The 23018-nt window shown below is 41.0% G+C and overlaps 1 protein-coding gene and 1 long non-coding RNA gene across 4 annotated transcripts in view; one reads left to right on the plus strand and one right to left on the minus strand.

Annotated features, from left to right (window-relative positions):
- LOC130297751 (myosin-4-like) overlaps positions 1 to 21325 on the minus strand; it is a 40021-nt gene extending 18696 nt beyond the window's left edge. The window contains exons 1-21 of the mRNA XM_056550608.1: positions 21122 to 21325; positions 20354 to 20497; positions 17459 to 17615; positions 13501 to 13528; positions 13066 to 13186; positions 12631 to 12723; positions 10554 to 10617; positions 9395 to 9493; positions 9199 to 9302; positions 8100 to 8238; positions 7619 to 7737; positions 7297 to 7446; positions 7039 to 7209; positions 6609 to 6915; positions 6279 to 6346; positions 6102 to 6189; positions 5600 to 5717; positions 5200 to 5323; positions 4776 to 4912; positions 1634 to 1889; positions 1224 to 1466 (exon numbers count right to left, since the gene is read on the minus strand). Coding sequence (XP_056406583.1) covers positions 1224 to 1466; positions 1634 to 1889; positions 4776 to 4912; positions 5200 to 5323; positions 5600 to 5717; positions 6102 to 6189; positions 6279 to 6346; positions 6609 to 6915; positions 7039 to 7209; positions 7297 to 7446; positions 7619 to 7737; positions 8100 to 8238; positions 9199 to 9302; positions 9395 to 9493; positions 10554 to 10617; positions 12631 to 12723; positions 13066 to 13186; positions 13501 to 13528; positions 17459 to 17615; positions 20354 to 20497; positions 21122 to 21325 — 2934 coding nt within the window. The remainder of the gene's footprint in view (positions 1 to 1223; positions 1467 to 1633; positions 1890 to 4775; positions 4913 to 5199; positions 5324 to 5599; positions 5718 to 6101; positions 6190 to 6278; positions 6347 to 6608; positions 6916 to 7038; positions 7210 to 7296; positions 7447 to 7618; positions 7738 to 8099; positions 8239 to 9198; positions 9303 to 9394; positions 9494 to 10553; positions 10618 to 12630; positions 12724 to 13065; positions 13187 to 13500; positions 13529 to 17458; positions 17616 to 20353; positions 20498 to 21121) is intronic.
- The window catches only part of LOC130297757 (uncharacterized), a 101577-nt gene that overhangs the window by 40912 nt on the left and 37647 nt on the right, over positions 1 to 23018 (plus strand). For 2 of the 3 annotated variants that reach the window (XR_008849675.1, XR_008849676.1), the window contains exons 2-4: positions 12419 to 12458; positions 12592 to 12729; positions 20278 to 20413. This is a non-coding gene — a long non-coding RNA (uncharacterized LOC130297757). Of the gene's footprint in view, positions 1 to 7131; positions 7175 to 7679; positions 7718 to 12418; positions 12459 to 12591; positions 12730 to 20277; positions 20414 to 23018 lie in introns of those variants that run through there. The other variant, XR_008849674.1, reaches the window with a different exon arrangement.

Raw genomic sequence — 23018 nt, forward strand, 5'->3', positions numbered from 1 at the left:
TATCTCATACTTTATTATTGCACTACTATAAGAAATAAGCTACCTTAAGGTGTAAGGGAAACAATAAGTACTATAAAACTGCCCCTTAGTACAAGAATATAACTACTAAAATACTACTCCTATATACAAGAATATAACTACTATAATACTGCCCTCTATATACAAGAATATAACTACTATAATACTGCTCCTATATACAAGAATATAACTACTATAATACTGCCCCTACAATAATACTGCTCCTATATACAAGAATATAACTACTATAATACTTATCCTATATACAAGAATATAACTACTATAATACTGCTCCTATATACAAGAATATTACTATAATACTGTCCCCTATATACAAGAATATAACTACTATAATACTGCTCCTATATACAAGAATAGAACTACTATAATACTGCTGCTATATAGAAGAATATAACTGCTATAATACTGTATCCTATATACAAGAATAGAACTACTATAATACTGCCTCCTAAATACAAGAATATAACTGCTATAATACTGCTCCCTATATACAAGAATATAACTTCTATAATACTGCCCCCTAGATACAAGAATATAACTACTATAATACTGCTCCTATATACAAGAATACAACTACTATAATACTGCTCCTATATACAAGAATATAACTACTATAATACTGCTCCTATATACAAGAATATAACTACTATAATACTGCTCCTATATACAAGAATATAACTGCTATAATACGGCCCCCTATATACAAAAATATAACTACTATGATACTGCCCCCTAGATACAAGAATATAACCACTATAATACTGCTCCCATATACAAGAATATATCTACTATAATACTGCTCCCATATACAAGAATATAACTACTATAATACTGCTCCTATATACAAGAATATAACTACTATAATACTGCTCCTATATACAAGAATATAACTACTATAATACTGCTCCTATATACAAGAATATAACTACTATAATACTGCCCCTATATACAAGAATATAACCACTATAATACTTCTCCTATATACAAGAATATAACTACTATAATACTGCTCCTATATACAAGAATATAACTACTATAATACTGCTCCTATATACAAGAATATAACTACTATAATACTGCTCCTATATACAAGAATATATCTACTATAATACTGCTCCTATATACAAGAATATATTTACTATAATACTACCCCCTATATAACAAAATTATGATATATTACAGACCTTATTTTCTGTGGCATGTTTCTCCTTTTCCACCTTGGCCAAAGTTAGTTCCAGGTCATCAAGGTCCTTCTTCAGCTCGCTGGTTTCGTCTTCCAGTTTCCTTCTCTTGGCTGTGAGGTCAGCGCTCATCTCCTCTTCATCTTCCAGCCTGTCCATCAGTTCCTTAACTTTTGCCTCCATCTGGATCTTCGTCTTGATCAGCTCATCACATCTTTCCTCTGCATCAGACAAATTCTGATTTTCCTATTTTATAAGATGCAAAAAATAATGAAAGCAAAGATATTAGGTAACCATCAGACTTCTAAATGCAGCTCTATATGTGACTAGAGCCTAAGAGGGCAATTCAGGATCATCATAGCTTGACAACGACAATTTGTGCCGATTGTTTTGGGTCAGAATTGTTGACGTACCGATTGGACTTGGAGTAACAGGTCATTTTTCTCCTGTGTAAGAGACACCAGTTTCTCCTCCACATCTTTCCTTCGAGCTTCTGACTTGGCCAGTTCCTCCTTTATCTTATCCATTTCTTCCTTTAGGTTTTGCAATTCTTTTTCTGTCTCAGCACTTTTCAGGAGAGGTTTAATCTTAAAAAACAATTTCATCCATGGCCAGTGCTTGACATTCATGAACGATCGGATGTTGTACTGAATCGTTGTGATGGCGTCTCTGTCAGGAACATAACACAATTTAATTTTTTCTGCTGTCCAGTGTTTTTCTGTCCTATTTCCTATGAGTTATTTAACATTAAACTTCTACAGTACAGTGTAGTTATAGCTATAAATGCAATATACATTGCATTCTGAAAGTCTTCAGACTTTTATTTTTCCCATTTTGTTATGTTGCTAACTTGTGCTTAATATTAAAAAAATCTTTCGGCACTCAATAACCCATAATGAGAATGAGCAAGCAGAAGGTCTCAATGCTGTCAATGTTTATTAGAGCAAAAACCAAGCCATGAGGAGGAAAGAACTTCCTGTAGAGCTCTCAGACAGAATGTAGCCACAGATCTGGAGAAGGGGACAAAACCATTTTTGCCTTACTGAAAGCACAGTGGCCTCCATAATTCTTACATAGAAAAAGGTTGGAAAAACCAGGACTGTTCTTAGAGCTGCCACCCCACCAAATTAAATAATAGGAGGAGAAGGGCCTTGGTAAGAGAGGTGCTCAAAAACCCAATGGTTACTCTGGCGGAGCCCCAAAGATCCTGTGGCAGATGGGAGAAACTTGCAGAAGGTCCAGAACCATCACTGCAGCCTCCACTATCTGGGCTTAATGGTAGAGTGGCTAGGAAGAAGCTTCTCCTCAATAACAGATGCATGAAAGCTGCCTGAAGTTTACAAAGAAAACATCTAAAGGATTAGACTGTGAGGAATAAGATTCTATTGTCTGATTAAACCAAAATTGAAATTTTTGGATTAAATTCTAAGTTCCATGTCTGGAGAAAACCAGGCACTGCCCATCACCTGTCCAACACCATCACTACAGTGATCATGGTGGGGCAGCATCATGTCTGGGGGAAACCAGGCACTGCCCATCACCTGCCCAATACCATCTCTACAGTGATCATGGTGGGGGCAGCATCATGTCTGGAGGAAACCAGGTACTGCCCATCACCTGCCCAATACATCCCTACAGTGATCATGGTGGGGGCAGCATCATGTCTGGGGGAAACCAGGTACTGCCCATCACTTGCCCAATACCGTCTCTACAGTGATCATGGTGGGGCAGCATCATGTCTGGGGGAAACCAGGTACTGCCCATCACCTGTCCAATACCATCCCTACAGTGATCATGGTGGGGGCAGCATCATGTCTGGGGGAAACCAGGCACTGCCCATCACCTGCCCAATACCATCCCTACAGTGATCATGGTGGGGCAGCATCATGTCTGGGGGAAACCAGGTACTGCCCATCACCTGCCCAATACCATCCCTACAGTGATCATGGTGGGGGCAGCATCATGTCTGGAGGAAGCCAGGCACTGCCCATCACCTGCCCAATACCATCCCTACAGTGATCATGGCGGGGACAGCATCATGTCTGGAGGAAACCAGGCACTGCCCATCACCTGCCCAATACCATCCCTACAGTGATCATGGTGGGGGCAGCATCATGTCTGGAGGAAACCAGGCACTGCCCATCACCTGCCCAGTACCATCCCTACAGTGATCATGGTGGGGTCAGCATCATGTCTGGGGGAAACCATGCACTGCCCACCACCTGTCCAATACCATCCATACAGTGATCATGGTGGGGGCAGCATCATGTCTGGGGGAAACCAGGCACTGCCCATCACCTGCCCAATACCATCCCTACAGTGATCATGGTGGGAGCAGCATCATGTCTGAAGGAAACCAGGCACTGTCATCACCTGTCCAATACCATCCCTACAGTGGTCATGGTGGGGGCAGCATCATGTCTGGGGATAACCAGGCACTGCCCATCACCTGCCCAATACCATCTGTACAGTGATCATGGTGGGGGCAGCATCATGTCTGGAGGAAACCAGGTACTGCCCATCACCTGCCCAATACCATCCCTACAGTGATCATGGTGGGGGCAGCATCATGTCTGAAGGAAACCAGGCACTGCCAAGCACCTGCCCAATACAATCCCTAAAGTGATCATGGTGGGGGCAGCATCATGTCTGGGGGAAACCAGGTACTGCTCATCACCTGCCCAATACCATCCCTACAGTGATCATGGTGGGGGCAGAATCATGTCCAGGCACTGACCATCACCTTCCCAATACCATCCCTACAGTGAAGCATGGTGGGCAGAGGTGTTCTTAATGAAAACCTGAACCAGGATGCTCCGGACCTCAGACTGGGTTGAAGGCTCACCTTCCAACAAGACAATGACCCTAAGCACACAACTATGACAACACAGGAGCCGCTTATGGACAACTCTGGGAATGTCCTTGAGTGGCCAAGCCAGAGTCTGAAACCAGTGGTGCATCTCTGGAGAGACCTCAGAATGGCTTCCACTGACGGTCTCCATCCAACCTGACAGAGCTTGAGAAGATCTGTAGATGAGAATGGCAGAAAATCTACAAATCCAGGTATGTAAACCTTGTGGCCTCATTCCCATGAAGACTGAAGGCTGGAATCACTGCCAAAGGTGCTTCAACTAAGTTCTGATTAAAGAGTATGAATACTTAAGTCACTGCAAGATTATAGTTTTATCTCCACAATAAATGTGTAAAGATTTGTAACATTCTGTGAACTCTTTGTCATTATGAAGCATTGAGGGCAAAATGATGGGAAACACAAGGAGCAACAGAACAAAATGTGGCAAAAGTTACCGGACTGAAGACCTCCCGAGTGCAGTCTATGTAGGATTGTAGCACTAGCTGTGGTGCTCAAATAATAGCACCTAGCACATCACCATACAATTGCACCAGTCAATGCCATATCATACAGCCATGTTGTTTCCATTGCCATCCCGATAGACAACTGCTATACTACCTGATCTATGGCACAGATCTCTAGCAGACTAAATATAAAAGTATAATTTTTAAAAGGAAAACAAACTTTAAAAATGTTTATTTTACCTTCTTTCCACCATTTTCTTGAATTCCTCTCTCATGAGGTATCCTCTGCAGATGGCCTGGGTGCGCGTGATCAGCTGAGCCAGACGTTCATCTCTCATTTCTTCTAATACACCTAGAAGACCTGCCTTGAAGAAGACCTTGAACAAAAGATGTACACATTATTCATATTCAGAAAATTATAATCCGCCATGACCTGGTCCTGCACACATACATTTGAGGGTCTGTTACAATGTTTTAGTCCATCATTTGAACACTAAACACAGACGCAGTGCAAATCTACGATACGTCCTGAAGGTTCACTACAACATGAGCTGTAAGCTGTAAATGCTGGATACAACTGTAGCAAATACCCAGCAATGTGCAGAGGACATGGGCGTAGCTGTGGTATTAACCCTCTTAATTCTTGCTTCATGATCATACAAACCTTTGTGTGGCCAAATTTATACTGGGTATGATCAATATCAATGGACCTGAGCAGGTTTTCACATGCCTTCTTGCTGTCAATAAAGTGCCCATCAGGAATGGCACTGGCGTTCAGGACCTTATACCTGGCATGGAAATAAAAAAACTTTTTTTATTATTTGACCTCTAAGATATGGGGCGTGGGGTCAGCCTGGCTTCTTTTCTAATGGACCCCATAGCAGGTGCCACAGCTGCCACTTGGCTGTAGATTTTACGTTTTGTGGTGTGATCTATCATAAAATAAAAATGATCTCGATCTGATGGTCTTGTCTGGTTGGGGCCAGTATCTTAGAGGTAATGCAGTAGGTCTGCAAAACACATAAACGATTTCCCTCAAAGTTAACAAAGCCTTTTGTTTTTACCGTTGCTTGAAGTCCCCATAGTGAATTCTGCTTGGAAAGCCCTTTCGACAAATTCGAATTCCTTCCAGTACCCCATTGCATCGCAGCTGGTGGATGACAAGGTGGTTATCCATCTCCCCTGAAAAGACAAACCTAGATCTTTAGGGTACAGGATTAGAAATGCTTTCTGTATCAATGTCCCAATAACAATACTTCCTTTCTTGGGGTTTTAATAATTTAGGGTTGTCATAATGTCATTGAGTGGGTTCTCCGTACACGTCATTGTCTACATCCTAATTTGATGATCAGAAACAATGGGCAGTGTCCCACTGCATGTGTTTCCAGCTATGTTATGGTAGTCAGACAAGTCACCCTTCATGTTTTTTTTTATGCCAGCCCACAGGTTACCCTTTCCACAAGTAACAATCATAGTGCAGAACAGTAAGTCTTGTCATGAGGAGCACTGATGTTAGGATCTGAGCCATCTCCATTTCCAATGACTTCAGTCACAGAAAAATTTTACCTGGAGTCTTGGTCTCGTTGGGGATTAGACACCGGACAAAGTGTGGATGAGTGGTCTTCAGGTTAGTCATCAGTTTGTTTAGATTTTCCTACAATATTGCAAATAACATAAATCAAGGAATATATTCTAGGGGGGACAAAATATATTTCATTTTTGAACAATGATTGGTGGTCGTACTCGGAACATCGCTGACACAGTCTGAAAAGAGGACCCCTTTTTCTTGCTCCCTCCTTTACTGGCTGCAGCTAGATAGAGAAATAAAAATGATTGTGGGTGAAAATCTATGGTAATATTATTGTTCATAAACTCTTTGGGGGAGATTTATCAAAACCTGTCCATAGGAAAAGTTGCTGAATTGCCCATAGCAACCAATCAGATCGCTTTTTTCATTTTTTAAAAGGTCTCTGAAAAACAAAAGAAGCGATCTGATTGGTTTCCATGGGCAACTCAGCAACTTTTCCTCTGGACAGGTTTTGATAAATATCTCCCTTTGACCCTGAAATCTACCTGCTTCTGTAGAGAAGGTGGAAAAGAGAATGCAAAGAAGCTTGACGGAAGACTTTTGGTATAGTCCCACCACAGTCTCATTTAGCGGGTCCTTGTTCTTGTCTAGCCAACCAGTGACATTATAATCTACTGTACCAGCGTAATGCACCAGAGAAAAGTGAGCTTCCCCTTTCCCTTTGCCTGGTTTAGGCTTTTGGAAATTAGGTGACTTTCCAAGATGTTGATCATAAAGTTTGTTCTTAAAGGTTGTATCGGAAGCTTTTGGAAACATACACTCCTCTTCGAGGATTGAAAAGATTCCCATTGGCTAAAGGAATGATAAAGTAAAAATTAAAGAAGGATCATTGTCATATATTCGCTACTTTCTTTCAACGTTAATTTTGACAATCTCTGCTCTTGACTTCTGGGAACGTTCCCTAAAAAGGTATACCTTCTCGATAAGTTGGATGCAGGCAGCCAGGTCCATGCCGAAGTCAATGAATTCCCACTCGATTCCTTCCTTCTTGTACTCCTCTTGTTCCAGAACAAACATGTGGTGATTGAAGAACTGTTGCAGTTTCTCATTGGTAAAGTTGATACAAAGTTGTTCGAAAGTGTTGAACTGACCCCCCCAAAAAACAGAAATGATAATTACATGGGGCAAATATATGAAGTACTATATAATAACGTCATGAAATCCACCACTTACATCAAAGATCTCAAATCCAGCAATGTCCAACACCCCAATAAAATATTGCCGGGATTGCTTTGTGTCAAGCTGCTGGTTGATTCGAGTCACCATCCATAAGAAAAGTTTTTCATAAACAGACCTGGCCAGAGCTCCTACTGAGTTGTTGACCTGAGTTGAAGAGAGGAATATTATCTGTCAGTTCCTCGTGGCCTTTTATTATTCCAATATTAACAAAAAACCAACTACTTAATAGATTTTTTTTTAGTTGTGACACAGATGGGAACTTATCCTCAAAACTTTGTAATTCTTGAGTCTATAAGAATCTGATCATTGCTCTTACCTGCTGCACATTTTGGCTTTTTGTTACAAACTCATTTCCAACTTTAACCCTTGGATTACAGAGAGATTTGACCAGATCTGAGGAATTAAGACCCATCAGGTAAGCCACTTTATCTGCGTCTACAATAAAAATAAAAGAAGACATAATGCCATGAAAAAAGAGGCCCATGCACATAAGACGGTGGTTGCCTGACGTTTCCAAGTGTGTACATCCAACACTGAGATAAGAGGCTGTGTACCTCCATCCTATACCTCAAATAACACAAATGTGCTTCTAGCACTGGCACAGTTTCAGCGTGAGGAAGCTCAAAAGCTTTAGTTGATCAGGTTAACTTTATTGGGTCCAAATCTTGGTCCCGTGAGTAGTCTCAACATATTAGCTCATCATTTTGAGAACTTTATGGGCCCTGTTGGTTGAAGTATTTACAAGTTTCCATGACCAAACCTTGCCAGGCTCCCAATACATCACACAAACCTCTTACCTTCTGTGCTATCAGGCTCTGCTTGGTCCTCACGAGGTTTCTGCTTGAACTTCATGTTGCCATAGTGCATGACAGCACCTGTCAGCTTATAGATACCCATTTTCTCTTCTTGGTTAAAGCCTAGAATGTCTATGGCTTCCTAAAAGGACAACTCAAATTATGGATGTAATAATAGGAATAATGTACATTCAGTGGACATGTCCTATGGCTATGTATCAGCTATCTGGTCAAGCTATTCTGGAGAGGACAGAAGAGTCTGGAAGTAACAGATGAGTCTGGAGGGGACGGAAAACAGAGAGATCTGGACAAGGATAGAATATTTTGTGGTAGAGGAACAGAGGGATCTAGAGCAGGGGACAGAGTAGTCTGGAAGGGACAAAGATGCTTGGAGGAGGGGATAGACGAGTCTGGAGGGAACAGAAGTTTGGAGAGAACAAAGTAGTCTGGAGGAAACAAAGGTTTAGAGGAGGGGACAGAATAGTTTGGAAGAGGACAGAGGGGTCTGGATAAAACAGAGGGGTCTAGATAGGTCATATGAGTCTTTAGGAGAACAGAGAAGTCTGGAGGGGATAGGCACAGATTTTTCTCCCATCCTCATTCAGAACACACAAGTTGAATGTTTAAGTGCATGAGAGGTTCAGGAAAGATAGCTATTGGCCAAACAATTGGTCTTATGTGTATGACCAGCCTTACAGTTCCAATAACTGCCAATCATTTATTCAGTTGACAGTTATCTCTCCCAACATCCCCATACACTTTAACATTCGGCACAGCCAAACATTCATATTTCCTTTATGGGGAGGGATAAGCTGCAGCCAGAAAACTCTTGCAGCAGCTATTTCCTCAGAGAACAAGATGGTCAGGAGGAGAAAACACACCTGACCTTACTTTCCACCAACATCTGTTAGGAGGCAGTCATACACCCTAGACAGTCGGATAAACCCGCCAAAGGTGACAGGTTTTGCTGATTTTAGTCTTAAGGTATGGGCACCTTTACATTGGTAAACCACCATCTCCACATTGTGATAGGTTACAGAATTGTTGATGCAGCCGAGAATGTGAATGAAATAAGATATCCCTCTTGTTCATTTGCACTCACATCTGTAGCCATAAGTTCTGCTTTATCATCTATACTTTTCACCGAGATTTCCCCCATACTCGTATAATGATAGTCATAGGGATTGGTTGTAATCAGTAGCATTTCTAGAAAGAAAAAGGGCATAAACCAGTGTTGTGGCCATGAAATGTTACCCCACATCTGAGCACTGACGCTACTCGGAATAATGACAACTTACCTAAAATCTCAGGCTTCTTGTTGGACTGGATCTGGTAAAAGATATGGTAGCTGCGTTCACTGGGGAGCTGGAAGGTCACTCGGGACTTCTCCAACAAATCTGACATTAACACATATAGAAAAAGAGAACCATGAGCTAACATCAGAGGAATATATTGCACTTGTGTTTGAGTAATCCTTTATAAGAAATCCTATATAATGTATGTAGGGTCTCAGGAGGAGATTTATCTAGACCTATGCAGAGGAAATGTTTAAGACTTGCCCATAGCAACCAATCAGATCGCTTCTTTCTTTTTTCAGAAGCCTTTTCAAAAATGAACGAAGCGATCTGATTGGTTGCTATGGGCAACTGATCAACTTTTCCTCTGCACAGGTTTTGATAAATCTCCCCCTCAGTCTGTAAATAGTAGGAACTTTCTAATGATGCCATCCATGGTGCATGTTTTCCCACTGAATCATTATATTGAGTTCACCCTTGGTGTGAAATGGCATAGCTAAATGTATAAAGTGCTGTACACACCCCACGGGTGACGTATGTCAGTTGTATAGTGGCAGATATTGGAGCCATCTATTAGCGATATAGATGGAGAGATCCACCTGATGTTTACCTCTGATAGAAGGTGTATGCAGTGTGAAAAGAACCTTTGTAATACTTAGGATAGAACAAAAAAAAATATTATAAATATAATATAAATATAGATAGTAATACTAATATGACACAATACATAATACATTATAGAGATAATTCTGAACAATAAAAAAGCTATTTATGAATCATTAATAAAATATTGTATAACTATTTTATAATGATTAAATACCCAACCCCAAAAGTTACCCACAATCTAAAAGATATCCACAGGATAGAGGATACTTAGGTAAAAGGGGGAGGTATGACCTCTGGGACAAAAGCCCCATAGAGAACAGAGAACTTGCCCCACACACACTGCTTTTCATTCATTCATTCATTCATTCATTCATTCATTCATTCATGGGTTCTCAGGATTGTGGGGGTCCCAGTAGTTGGACCCCCGACAATCAGCTTGTTATTTCCAGACGATAGGGGTTAAGTTTTGGTGTTGGGAATAGCCTTTTAACAGTATTGCTCATAAAAAGACCTGATCATAATATTAATAATAATGATATAATAGTTTACTTCTTACATGTTTCAATATCTGCCGAGGACAATTTTCCGGTGGCCCCAAAGTGGATTCGGATGAATTTTCCCTGTGTTATAAATGATTACAGTTATATACCATATTCAGTCTCCAGATATCACCAGAATGGTTTGTCTTTATAGATGAACAGGAAGATAGATAGATGAAAGAGATGCAACGTTATAGATAGAAGAGAAACAGAAGAGTTAAATAGAAGAGTAACAGTATTAGATAGAAGAGAAATAAAGTATTAGATAGGGGATAGAAGAGAAATAAAGTGTTAGATAAAGAGTAACAGAGTACTAGATAGGCAATAGAAGAGAAACAAAGTGTTTGATAGAAGAGTAACAGAGTACTAGATAGGCAATAGAAGAGAAACAAAGTGTTTGATATAAGAGTAACAGAGTACTAGATAGGCAATAGAAGAGAAACAAAGTGTTTGATAGAAGACTAACAAAGTACTAGATAGACAATAGAAGAGAAACAAAGTGTTTAATAGAAGAGTAACAGAGTACTAGATAGGCAATAGAAGAGAAACAAAGTGTTTGATAGAAGAGTAACAGAGTACTAGATAGGCAATAGAAGAGAAACAAAGTGTTTGATAGAAGAGTAACAGAGTACTAGATAGACAATAGAAGAGAAACAAAGTGTTTGATAGAAGAGTAACAGAGTACTAGATAGGCAATAGAAGAGAAACAAAGTGTTTGATAGAAGAGTAACAGAGTACTAGATAGGCAATAGAAGAGAAACAAAGTGTTTGATAGAAGAGTAACAGAGTACTAGATAGGCAATAGAAGAGAAACAAAGTGATAGATAGGTAAGAGAAGAGAAACAAAGTGTTAGATAGAAGACTAACAGAGTACCAGATAGACAATAGAAGGGAAACAAAGTGATAGATAGGTTAGAGAAGAGAAATAAAGTGTTAGATAGGGCATAGAAGAGAAACAAAGTGTTAGATAGAAGAGTAACAGAGTACTAGATAGGCAATAGAAGAAAAACAAAGTGATAGATAGGTAAGGGAAGAGAAATAAAGTGTTAGATAGAAGACTAACAGAGTACCAGATAGGCAATAGAAGAGAAACAAAGTATTAGATAGAAGAGTAACAGAGTACTTGATAGGCAATAGAAGATAACAGAGTACCAGATAGGCAATAGAAGAGAAACAAAGTATTAGATAGAAGAGTAACAGAGTACTAGATAGGCAATAGAAGAAAAACAAAGTGATAGATAGGTAAGGGAAGAGAAATAGTGTTAGATAGGGGATGGAAGAGAAACAAAGTGTTAAATACAAGATAGAAGAGAAACAAAGCTTTAAAGGGGTACTCCCGTGGAAAACTTTTTTTTTTTTTTTAAATCAACTGGTGCCAGAAAGTTAAACAGATTTGTAAATCACGTCTATTAAAAAATCTTAATCCTTCCAGTACTTTTTAGGGGCTGTATACTAAAGAGAAATCCAAAAGAGAAATGCTTTTCCTCTGATGTCATGACCACAGTGCTCTCTGCTGACCTCTGCTGTCCATTTTAGGAACTGTCCAGAGCAGTATATGTTTGCCATGGGGATTTTCTCCAGCTCTGGACAGTTCCTAAAATGGACAGCAGAGGTCAGCAGAGAGCACTGTGGTCATTCCATCAGAGGAAATGCACTTCTTTTTTTGATTTATCTTTAGTATACAGCCCCTAAAAAGTACTGGAAGGATTAAGATTTTTTAATAGAAGTGATTTACAAATCTGTTTACCTTTCTGGCACCAGTTGATTAAGGAAAAGAAAAAGAAAAAAAAAGGTTTCCACGGGAGTACCCCTTTAATGGCACTAAAACATAATGGTTTTAACAGTTGGAATTTCGCTCAAAATCTGTATTTTTTTTCCACAGATTTTTGGTTGAACTTTATAAGGAGAAAATTGGATTCCAGGTAAGGACATCTCACCTCACAGTTTGGTTAGAAACAAATAAATTAAATATTTCTCCCCCTATAAATTAACAAAATGAACTGAATAGACACAGTGTTGCATGTGTTTAATTCTTAATTTTTTATATTCTTTAAGTTGCATTGTAATGTGGCAGATGTGCTGGTGCCAACTTACGAATCGAGAGGAGTTGTCGTTCCTGACAGTCTTGGCATTACCGAAGGCCTCCAGGAGAGGGTTAGCCTGGATGATTTGATCCTCCAGTGTCCCCTAGAGGTGAGCAGGAAAGAAAATACAGGAGTTTTTATCATTTCTGGTTCCCTAGAGATGTCTGGTAAAATAACATGCATGTCCACCCAAAGCAGATGGTACCAAAGGGCTATAGCCAGCTTTAGTGCCTTATTAAACAAGCACCGATCTCATAGATCAGCACCCATTTACAGAGCCTATTACATGGTTCAGTAATTGAAGCTCTTTTTCTGCCATCACTTGGTCAAACATCCCTTATTGCACAAGGAGATGTAGGACTGACAGCGGATGGATGGTAAAAAAAAACTAGTCAGCCTCGGTACTTTAAGCATTTATTGTGCAAAAAGCCAGGAGAAATCTAACCTGAATTTTGCTTGTCGAGGTAGGTTCTTTCTTTTTTCCGGAATCCCCAGTAGCTGCAATTGTTGCAAAATACTGGATGACACGTTTGGTGTTCACCGTTTTTCCTGCACCGGATTCTCCACTGAATTAACAAAAGAAGAAACTCAAGACCAACTAGAATATTTTTTTAAAATAACGCTTTTTATAAAAACATTTTTGGATGTAAGGGTAAATCTCAAAGCAGGGTTTTGGCAGCAAGTCTATGCAATTCAGTAGAAGATGGTGGTGCCTTAGGCTCTGTTCACAATTGTATTATAGCTTTGGTTCCTAACAGAAGCCGTAGATGACATTGTGCTGAAATCGTCAAGAATGAACCCAACCAGCACCCAAATAACCCCCTTGTCTAACAATGGAACCTATTAGGGTCCATGAAAAAGTAAAAAAAAACATTCTTACGTGATGAGGATAGACTGGTTCTCTCGATCTAGGAAGGAAGGAACAAAATCAGAATTAGCAGAATATCCATAATGTGTTGAGTTCTTGACAGTAAAGAACATATTGCAGAGTATAGGCAGGTTGGCACTATGGAAGTTTGGCCCGAGGATTAGTAGTATCCAATATAGGTAAAAAGAATCCCGACACTCGAAGATGCTGAAGAAATATTTATTTCTGTTAATTTGAGCATAAACTGCATGATACAACGCAGCACGCGTTCCGGCTATACAGAAGCCTTTCCCAACCGCATAACATTACAACGGGATTCAGGCGCTATTTGTGGGCACTCGACAGGTACAATCAACGCCATCATTATCCCAGAACCTCCCCCGTAGGTGAACACCAACAAACACGTGACAACATTTTATGAATGAAGTGAAACCGTAGCCGTAGTATTGAAGGCGGAATCTTATGTCGGTCGCTGCAACTACGGAGTAAAGGAGAGAAACGGGTGAGTAATCAACGCTACAACGTCATCAAGTACAATAATTTAGACAATTCATAATCACGGTTAAGGCACCGAGGTTCCAATGTATCCAACTTATGGATCCAAAAAGCTTATTTTCGGGCAAGAAGCTTTTTGATCTCACCGCTCCGACTTGGGGGAATGACGTCATCAATTACTTGGAATCTTAGTTGGGCAATCGTAGAAGTAGATTTATTACAACAGATGCTAGATTTATGTCTGTTGATGTGGTCTCCTACATGCTTGGTAGTTTCCCCAATGTATAGGAGACCGTACGGGCGTTTTATCACATAGATCACATTTTGTGAGTGTCATGTAAAGAACTTCTTAATAGGAAAGGATTTTCCTGAATGAGGATGTGTGATTAAATAACCTCTCATTACATTGCTACACTGAGCACATGTCAAGCAAGGATAAGTACCTGTTTTTTTTTTAGAACTGCCAACGTCAGCCCTCATTAATTTTTCAAATTAGGTGCCCTTTTATTGCAGATCAAGGGAGCATTGGAAAATTCCTCCATACCCAGATATGATTTTTCCAAACTTTGCCAATGGTCCCCGATGATTCTATCGATTTTATATGATAGAGTATGGAAATTTCCCACAAAGGGTATCATTTTCTGTTTAGTCTGGGGGTCCTCTCTCCACCCACTCTAGGTACTAATGCACTTTCTGGAAATCCCCGTTCTCTGAACTTTCCATCCAACTCTTTCAATCTCTGTTCCTTCACCAGGGGATCTTTCACAATCCTAGATATCCGTTGTCTCTGGGATAAGGGGATTGCCTGTTTGACAGATGGAGGATGGGCACTAGAAAAAGGAGTAGGCTGTTCTTATCTGTCGGTTTTCTTTACAAATATGTACATAAGCTGCCCTTTCCATCTTTTTGGATTAACGTATCTAGAAATCACATGTCAAGGTAAATTTAAGTTCATCTCTGATGTTATTTAAGTAGTCAAAAAATTTAAGTAGGGTCGAATGTGGCCCCTTCCTCCCTGGCCATGTTCGCCCCCCATCGCCGAGCCTCCTCATAGAGTAAATAATTTTCCCTCAACACTATATTTAACATTTCTTCCAAAAAAGGATCTGTGTAGATCAGTATGGTTAGTTCGTTCTAACAGCCACCTAGTTGCCTTAATTCCCCTATAATGATCTATCGACGTGTACAAACTGACTACATTTATTGTCACCAATAATGGATTGTCTGTATTATCAGTTATTGTCCAATGTATCCAGCAAGAAAGCAGGGGCGGTTTTTACCCACGGTGTCAAGGACTTCTCTAATACAATAGAGAGAGGGGATAGAACTGATTCTGTCGAAGCCACAATGGGACGACCTGGAGGATCGGTCAGCCCCTTGTAGATCTTCGGAAGAATATAAAACACTGGTGTGATGGGATAATCCTTTTATAAATACATAGCTAATTTATCATCAATAATATCACCTTCCTTATATTTAACAATCAACTCTGAAATCATATCTTGAATGGTTGGTAGTGGATCTTTATCTATCTGCTCTTAGATTTCTCTGTCTGCTAACTGGCGCTGAATTTCTTTCTTATATCTGATAGTATCCATTACTACTATTTCCCTCTCTCTCGATTTCCTTCATGAACTTATCAATATCAGCCTTTACAAGACTTACAAATGTTTCAACAGGGTGATAAATTTTAGGTGGACAATATGGAATATTTTCAAGGTCATGATATCCCCTGTGGCATTAGAAAAAATAGGTGAGGTGGTCTCATGATGGGATTTCTCCATGAAGAAATGAGCTTTAAGTCTAATTGAGCGAAACAGTCTCTCCAAATCGATATCTAACTGAAAAGAGTCCAGTTTGTTCACAGGGATAAACGAAAGTCCCTTCTGGAGGACTGCTGGATACATTGGTCAATAACTGATAATACAGACAATACATTATTGGTGACAATAGATGTAGTCAGTTTGTACACGTCGATAGATCATTATAGGGGAATAGAGGCAACTAGGTGGCTGCTAGAATGAAGTAACCATACTGATCTACAGAAATTCTTTTTGAAAAAAATGTTAAATATAGTGTTGAGGGAAAATGATTTCCTCTATGAGGATACATTTTCCAAACAAAAGAGAGGCTCGGTGATGGGGGTGAAGGTGCCCCCCCCCCCCGTATGCTAATGCTTATATGTCCCGCTTTGAAAATTTCTATGTTTATCCTAAAAGAAAAGAGATTGGATGGAGTCCAGAAAGTGTATTAGTACCTAGAGTGGGTGGAGAGAGGACCCCCAGACCTAAACAGAAAATGATACCCTTTGTGGGAAATTTCCTTCCTCTGTCATATAAAATCGATAGAATCATCGGGGACCATTGGCAAATTTTGGAAAAATCATATCCGGGTATGGAGGAATTTTCCAATGCTCCCTTGATCTGCAATAAAAGGGCACCTAATCTGAAAGATAAATTATTTAGGGCTGACGTTGGCAGTTCTAAAAAAACAGGTACTTATCCTTGAAATGTGCTCAGTGTAGCAATGTAATGAGAGGTAATTCAATCACACACCCTCATTCAGGAAAATCCTTCCCTATTAAGAAGTTCTTTACATGCTACTCACAAAATGTGATCTATGTGATAAAATGCCCGTGTGGTCTCCAGCATGTAGGAGACCGCATCAACAGACATAAATCTAGCATCCGTTGTAATAATCTACTTCTTCCGATCCCTCATCACTTTAAGGAAAAAGGCCATACAATCGCCCAACTAAGATTCCAAGTAATTGATCAAAAAGCTTCTTGCCCGAAAAGAAGCTTTTTGGATCCATAAGTTGGATACATTGGAACCTCGGGGCCTGAACCGCGATTATGAATTGTCTAAATTACTGTACTAGATGACGTTGTAGCGTTGATTACTTACCCGTTTCTCTCCTTTACTCCGTAGTTGCAGAGACCGACATAAGATTCCGCCTTCAATACTACGGCTACGGTTTCACTTCATTCATAAATTGTTGTCATGTGTTTGTTGGTGTTCACCTACGGGGGAGGTTCTGGGATAATGATGACGTTGATTGTACCTGCCGGGCGCACACAAATAGCGCCTGTATCCCGTTGTAATGTTATGCGGTTGAGAAAGGCTTCTGTATAGCCGGAACGTGTGCTGCGTTGTATCATGCAGTTTATGCTCAAATAAATAGTTCTTCAGCATCTTTGAGTGCCGGGATTCCTATATAAAGAACATATTGCAGACTCTTAAACCACTGATCACACCATAAGGCTCAGCATTCCCTCTCCCCAAGAATCTCTGGGGAGGATATCTAAATGATAAGACATCCTTTATAATTGGATGCATATGGACGCATAATACAAGAGGTTGTACAGATCTGTAATATGCCCAAATGCTTGAGCTTAAAGTTTATTTCCATGAAGGCATAAATAAGCCTTTCTAATACAACAACATGTTTGTACAGACCAAAGAGTTTTTCTTACCAGTCAGCATGAACTGATAGGCATTATCAGAGATGGAGAAAATGTGAGGTGGGGTTTCCATGCGCTTTTTGCCCCGATAGGCGTTCACCACCTCAGGATTGTACACAGGCAGCCACTTGTAGGGATTGACAGTGACACAGAACAACCCAGAATACGTCTAGAAACAAACAAACAGTATCATCGACCCATCAAAGAAGTGACGCAGTGACCTCGAAGGAAGATCTTATTCACTCATATACAAAACTGGACTATCAAGAAGAATTGCCACCTGAATAAAACATTTCGAGGTATTGTAACAGCGAGGTGAATGGTGGAAGAAATTAGGACTTTTTGGAGGTGTCGGTGAATATGTCTTCTTATTGATCAACAAGATAGTATTGTGACTGTAACATAGTAACATAGTTCATAAGGATGGAAAAAAGACCAGAGTCCATAAAGTTCAACCTATAACCCTAATGAGTCCCTACTGAGTTGATCCAGAGGAAGGCAAAATACCCTCATACTAGAGGTAAAAATTCCTTCCCGACTCCAAATATGGCATCAGAATAAATCCCTGGATCAACGTTCTGTCCCTATAAATCTAAAATCCATAACCTGTAATGATATTACTCTGCAAAAATGCATCCAGACCCCTTTTGAACTCTTTTACCGAGTTCACCATGACACCTCCTCCGGGAGTGAATTCCACAGTCTCACTGCTCTTAGTAAAGAACCCCCATCTGTGCTGGTGTAGAAACCTTCTTTCCTCTAAACGTAGAGGATGCCTCCTTGTTATATATACAGTCCTGAGTATAAATCGATCATGTGAGAGATCTCTGTGTACGGTCCCCTGATATATGGCCCCAAAAAAGAAAAAAATATAATGCCCATGTGGAGGAGCTGTTAAAAGTGCGAGCCCGCATGTCATCTGTGCTTGGTTTTGATGAGCGGTTACTTGGAAGAAACACTAATGGAGCAAAATCTTAAGAAGAATACTGGGACCACAGGGAGAGTGTTTCTACTTATGATATATACATATATTTATTTACCAATACAAACACAAAGGCCAAGCTGAAGCTTTATCTTATTTGTGGCCTAGTATGCAAAGACCCAGCTCCTTGGAAACAAATATGGACACTAGAAAGAGTACACCTTACAATAGGATGGATGGAGACAATAACAAAACTTATGGACACATCCTGAAGAAGTCTGAAGACCCAAAAATGAGTCCTTTTTAGTACTTAATGAATAACATGAATTTGTGATGAGAAATGTATTTATTGGAGATGAACCCTACATTTTACAACTTTAGCTAAAGATCCTTTGACAACATCATTTGTCAGATTGGCCTATTCTTTCATGCGCTGTAGCTTGCACTCTGGGCCCACCAAAGCAAAGCCTGTATAAGAATACGTAATAGACATCTATCAACAGTTACGGTGCCCATACACATTTTAATAGCTGTGGGCCTCCTCCAGATTTCTCTGTTCTTCTACTCCAGACTCCTCTGTCCTCTCTTCCTCCAGACCCCTCTGTTCTTCTCCTCCAGACTCCTCTGTCCTTCTCCTCCTCCAGACTCCTCTGTCCTTCTCCTCCTCCAGACTCCTCTGTCCTTCTCCTCCTCCAGACTCCTCTGTTCTTCTCCTCCTCCAGACCCCTCTCTCCTCCTCCTCCAGACCCCTCTGTTCTTCTCCTCCTCCAGATCCCTCTCTCCTCCTCCTCCAGACCCCTCTGTTCTTCTCCTCCTCCAGACCCCTCTCTCCTCCTCCTCCAGACCCCTCTGTTCTCCTCCTTCAGACTCCTCTGCCCTTTTCCTCCTCCAAACTCCTCTGTTCTCCTCCTCCAGACTCCTCTGTCCTCCTCCTCCAGACTCCTCTGTCCTTCTCCTCCAGACCCCTCTGTTCTTCTCCTCCTCCAGACCCCTCTCTCCTCCTCCTTCAGACCCCTCTGTTCTTCTCCTCCTCCAGACCCCTCTCTCCTCCTCCTTCAGACTCCTCTGTCCTTCTCCTCCAGACCCCTCTCTCCTCCTCCTCCAGACCCCTTTGTTCTTCTCCTTCAGATTCCTCTGTCCTTCTCCTCCTTCAGACTCCTCTGCCCTTTTTCTCCTCCAGACTCCTCTGTTCTCCTCCTCCAGACTCCTCTGTCCTTCTCCTCCAGACTCTTCTGTCCTTCTCCTCCTCCAGACTCCTTTGTCCTTCTCCTCCTCCAGACTCCTCTGTCCTTCTCCTCCAGACTCTTCTGTCCTTCTCCTCCTCCAGACTCCTTTGTCCTTCTCCTCCTCCAGACTCCTCTGTCCTTCTCCTCCAGACTCTTCTGTCCTTCTCCTCCTCCAGACTCCTTTGTCCTTCTCCTCCTCCAGACTCCTCTGTCCTTCTCCTCCAGACTCTTCTGTCCTTCTCCTCCTCCAGACTCCTTTGTCCTTCTCCTCCTCCAGACTCCTCTGTCCTTCTCCTCTTCCAGACTCCTCTGCCCTTTTCCTCCTCCAGACTCCTCTGTTCTCCTCCAGACTCCTCTGCCCTTCTCCTCCAGACTCTTCTATCCTTCTCATCCTCCAGACTCCTCTGTCCTTCTCCTCCTCCAGACTCCTCTGTCCTTCTCCTCCTCCAGACTCCTCTGTCCTTCCCCTCCTCCAGACTCCTCTGTTCTTCTCCTCCAGACTTCTCTGTCCTCCTCCTCCGCTAGACTCCTCTGACCCCCTCCAGACCCCCCTGTCCCCTCCAGACTCCTCTATCCTTCTCTAAACTTTATAAAAGTCCAGACTCCTCTGGCAGTTCCTTTATAGAAAGAACAGAAGGATCAGGCATGAAATTTAACACACCCAATCCTTCTCTTCCCACCAGAGTTGGAAGGCCCCATTCGCATTGTTTTACTCTTGGACATACCAGTGCACAACTATGGTAAAGCTCAACATCTTACATAAATCATCCAAGCTGCGTAACGTTCCTTGAGGTTGAAGAGAACAGACGGCTCATTGAGGTGAGTGAGTAACGCCATGTCTTCAATCTTATCAAACTTTGGGGGATTTCTTGGGAAAACATCATCTTCCTTTACAGTGACAACCTAGAGAAATGATAGTACTGTACAGTTATGTGCCCAGGTGTATTGTGGGAGCTCAGCTTAGAGGATGTCCATTCACAAGCTTGCTGACTGTTTCCAATAACAACCCAGATTTACTTCTTAGTTTTCTAAGTGAACCAGGCAACCCCATATTAAGAAATTTGTTTTCAAATAAAGCTATTACCCCTTGACATGTAACCTACTAATACAGCGTTATCACAAATTTTGCTTTAGCATGTTTTTGCATAATTTTCTCCAGACAGGAAGTTGTGTAGCTCTATCATCGTCAGTGTTGTGTGGCCTCAGCAGCTTCCCTGCCCCTCCCTTTCTCCTGACAGGAAGTAGTGTGTCTTCTCAATGTCAGTGTGGTAATGTCTCAGCAGCACCCCCTTCTCCCTCTCTCCTGACAGGATGTTATGTAGTCTTCTTATTGTCAGTGTGGTGGTGTCCCAGGAGCTCCTGCCTTCTCCCTCTCTCCTAACAGAGTTGTGTAGTCCTCTTATTGTGTGGTGTTGTCTCAACAGCTCTCCGGCTTAAACTAGTATCTAGTGCAACTTGGACAAATCACTACAAGATGAGGACCTGGTAAAACCCTATAATTGACCTTATATAAAGATCAGTACTCACGCTTCCCCCATCTGTCTTTATGGTGGCGCACTTCCCGTCTTTATTCTGAACAATCCCCTTCACGTATAGCTCCTTACTGTCTGTAACATACACAAATGTCTTGGCGTCGAAGAATTGGTTTTGGGCCTCGATCCTCTCTTTCTCAGACTTGCGCAGGTATTGTGCTGCATCCCCAAAAATAAGCATATCCCGCTCTCCGCTCATGGCCGCCAACTTCCTGCAAAATTATGGATATTTAACGTTAGCGGCACAACGTGTTGAGTATAACTACTATAATATTGCTTAAATATGAATGCTTTAATAAGGCCGAGCAAACAATATGGCAGATTTAATCTCAGATATTGTTGAAAAGTACAATATTTCCTAGAGGACGCAGGGCGTACAGGTATCAGTATCGATCTCGGCATCTTTGGCTATGCGGATGTTCCGGTGGCTGAACTAATCGCCTCTGGCACGGTCACGGTGATTGGATCAGCTAAGATGGCGACCAGAGGTCTCTTACCTGCCTCCAGTTCAGTGTGTGATGAATTGTGATTGGCTGAGACCGCATAAACACCCCTTAGCTCTGTGCACTGAACTCTGCAGTCTCTGAGCTCTGCCCAGCAGCTGCAAAAAGAGCAGGAAGCACAATGCACAATGTTTAGAACAATATTTAGCATTATGCACTGAAGGCATCATGACACTATGTTTCTTAACCAGAGTACCTCCAGCTGTTGCTGCAAAACTACAACTCCCAGCATGCAAGTTCAGTGAGGGGGAATTTGGGTGATGTTATTATACTGTTAAAAAGCCCTTTAAAGGGGTACTCCAGTGGAAAAAATTTTTTTTTAAATGAACTGGTGCCTGAAAATTTTGCAGATTTTTTAATTACTTCTATTAAAAAATCTTTACCCTTCCAGTAGCTGTATGCTAGAGGAAATTCTTTGCATTTTGAATTTCTTTTTGTCTTGTCCACAGTGCTCTCTGCTGACACCTCTGTCCGTGTCAGGCACTGTCCAGAGCAGCATAGGTTTGCTATCAGGATTTTCTCCTGCTCTGGACAGTTCCTGACACGGACAGAGGTGTCAGCAGAGAGCACTGTGGACAAGACAAAAAATAAATTCAAAAAGAAAATAATTTCCTCTGTAGCATACAGCTGCTAAAAAGTGCTGGAAGGATAAAGATTTTTTAATAAAAGTAACTTACAAATCTGTTTAACTTTCTGCCACCTGTTGAAAAAAAATGTTTACCACCGAGTACCCCTTTAAACTCAGAATGGGAAATCCTCGAAACTAATCCAATAGGAGCTGTACAGAATGTTATAAACAGCCAGATCACATAACCGGCCGAGCTTCAGCACTGCTGCCAGCCAGATACCCAAATAGCTGCTAATCTATTAATGCAGAGGGCCCAATGCGTGCCAGCCCGCGGCATAAAAGTCTTCTAGTAAAAATTCTAATTGCATGTCTCCAGATCCCCTGGTAGAATGACATTAACATTTGCGATAGATCAACATAAATTATCACCGCTACCCTGTTACCACTTTGCAGTAAAACAAACTGTAAAACTACCTTGAAGTGCGTGATGGTATATTTCAGCATCAAAACATAACATGGGCACTATATGGCATTCTTATGTGGGCTTTTTAAAGGGACAATACCTTTAGAGGCTGCATATATTTTATGTATTATATGATACTATAACGCTATATATATATATATATATATATATATATATATATATCATCTCAATAGTAAATAAAAGGGGTTTACATATGATTGTGCTGTAAACTATAACAACTAGAGTAGAGGAGATAAAAATATAACTACTGTAGTGGTGCCCCCTGTATAAAAGATTATATCTACTATAATACCACTCCCTATATACAAGAATATAACTATTATAATACTGCTCCTAT

The sequence above is a fragment of the Hyla sarda genome, chromosome 13, assembly GCF_029499605.1.
Source record: "Hyla sarda isolate aHylSar1 chromosome 13, aHylSar1.hap1, whole genome shotgun sequence".
NCBI lineage: Eukaryota > Metazoa > Chordata > Amphibia > Anura > Hylidae > Hyla > Hyla sarda.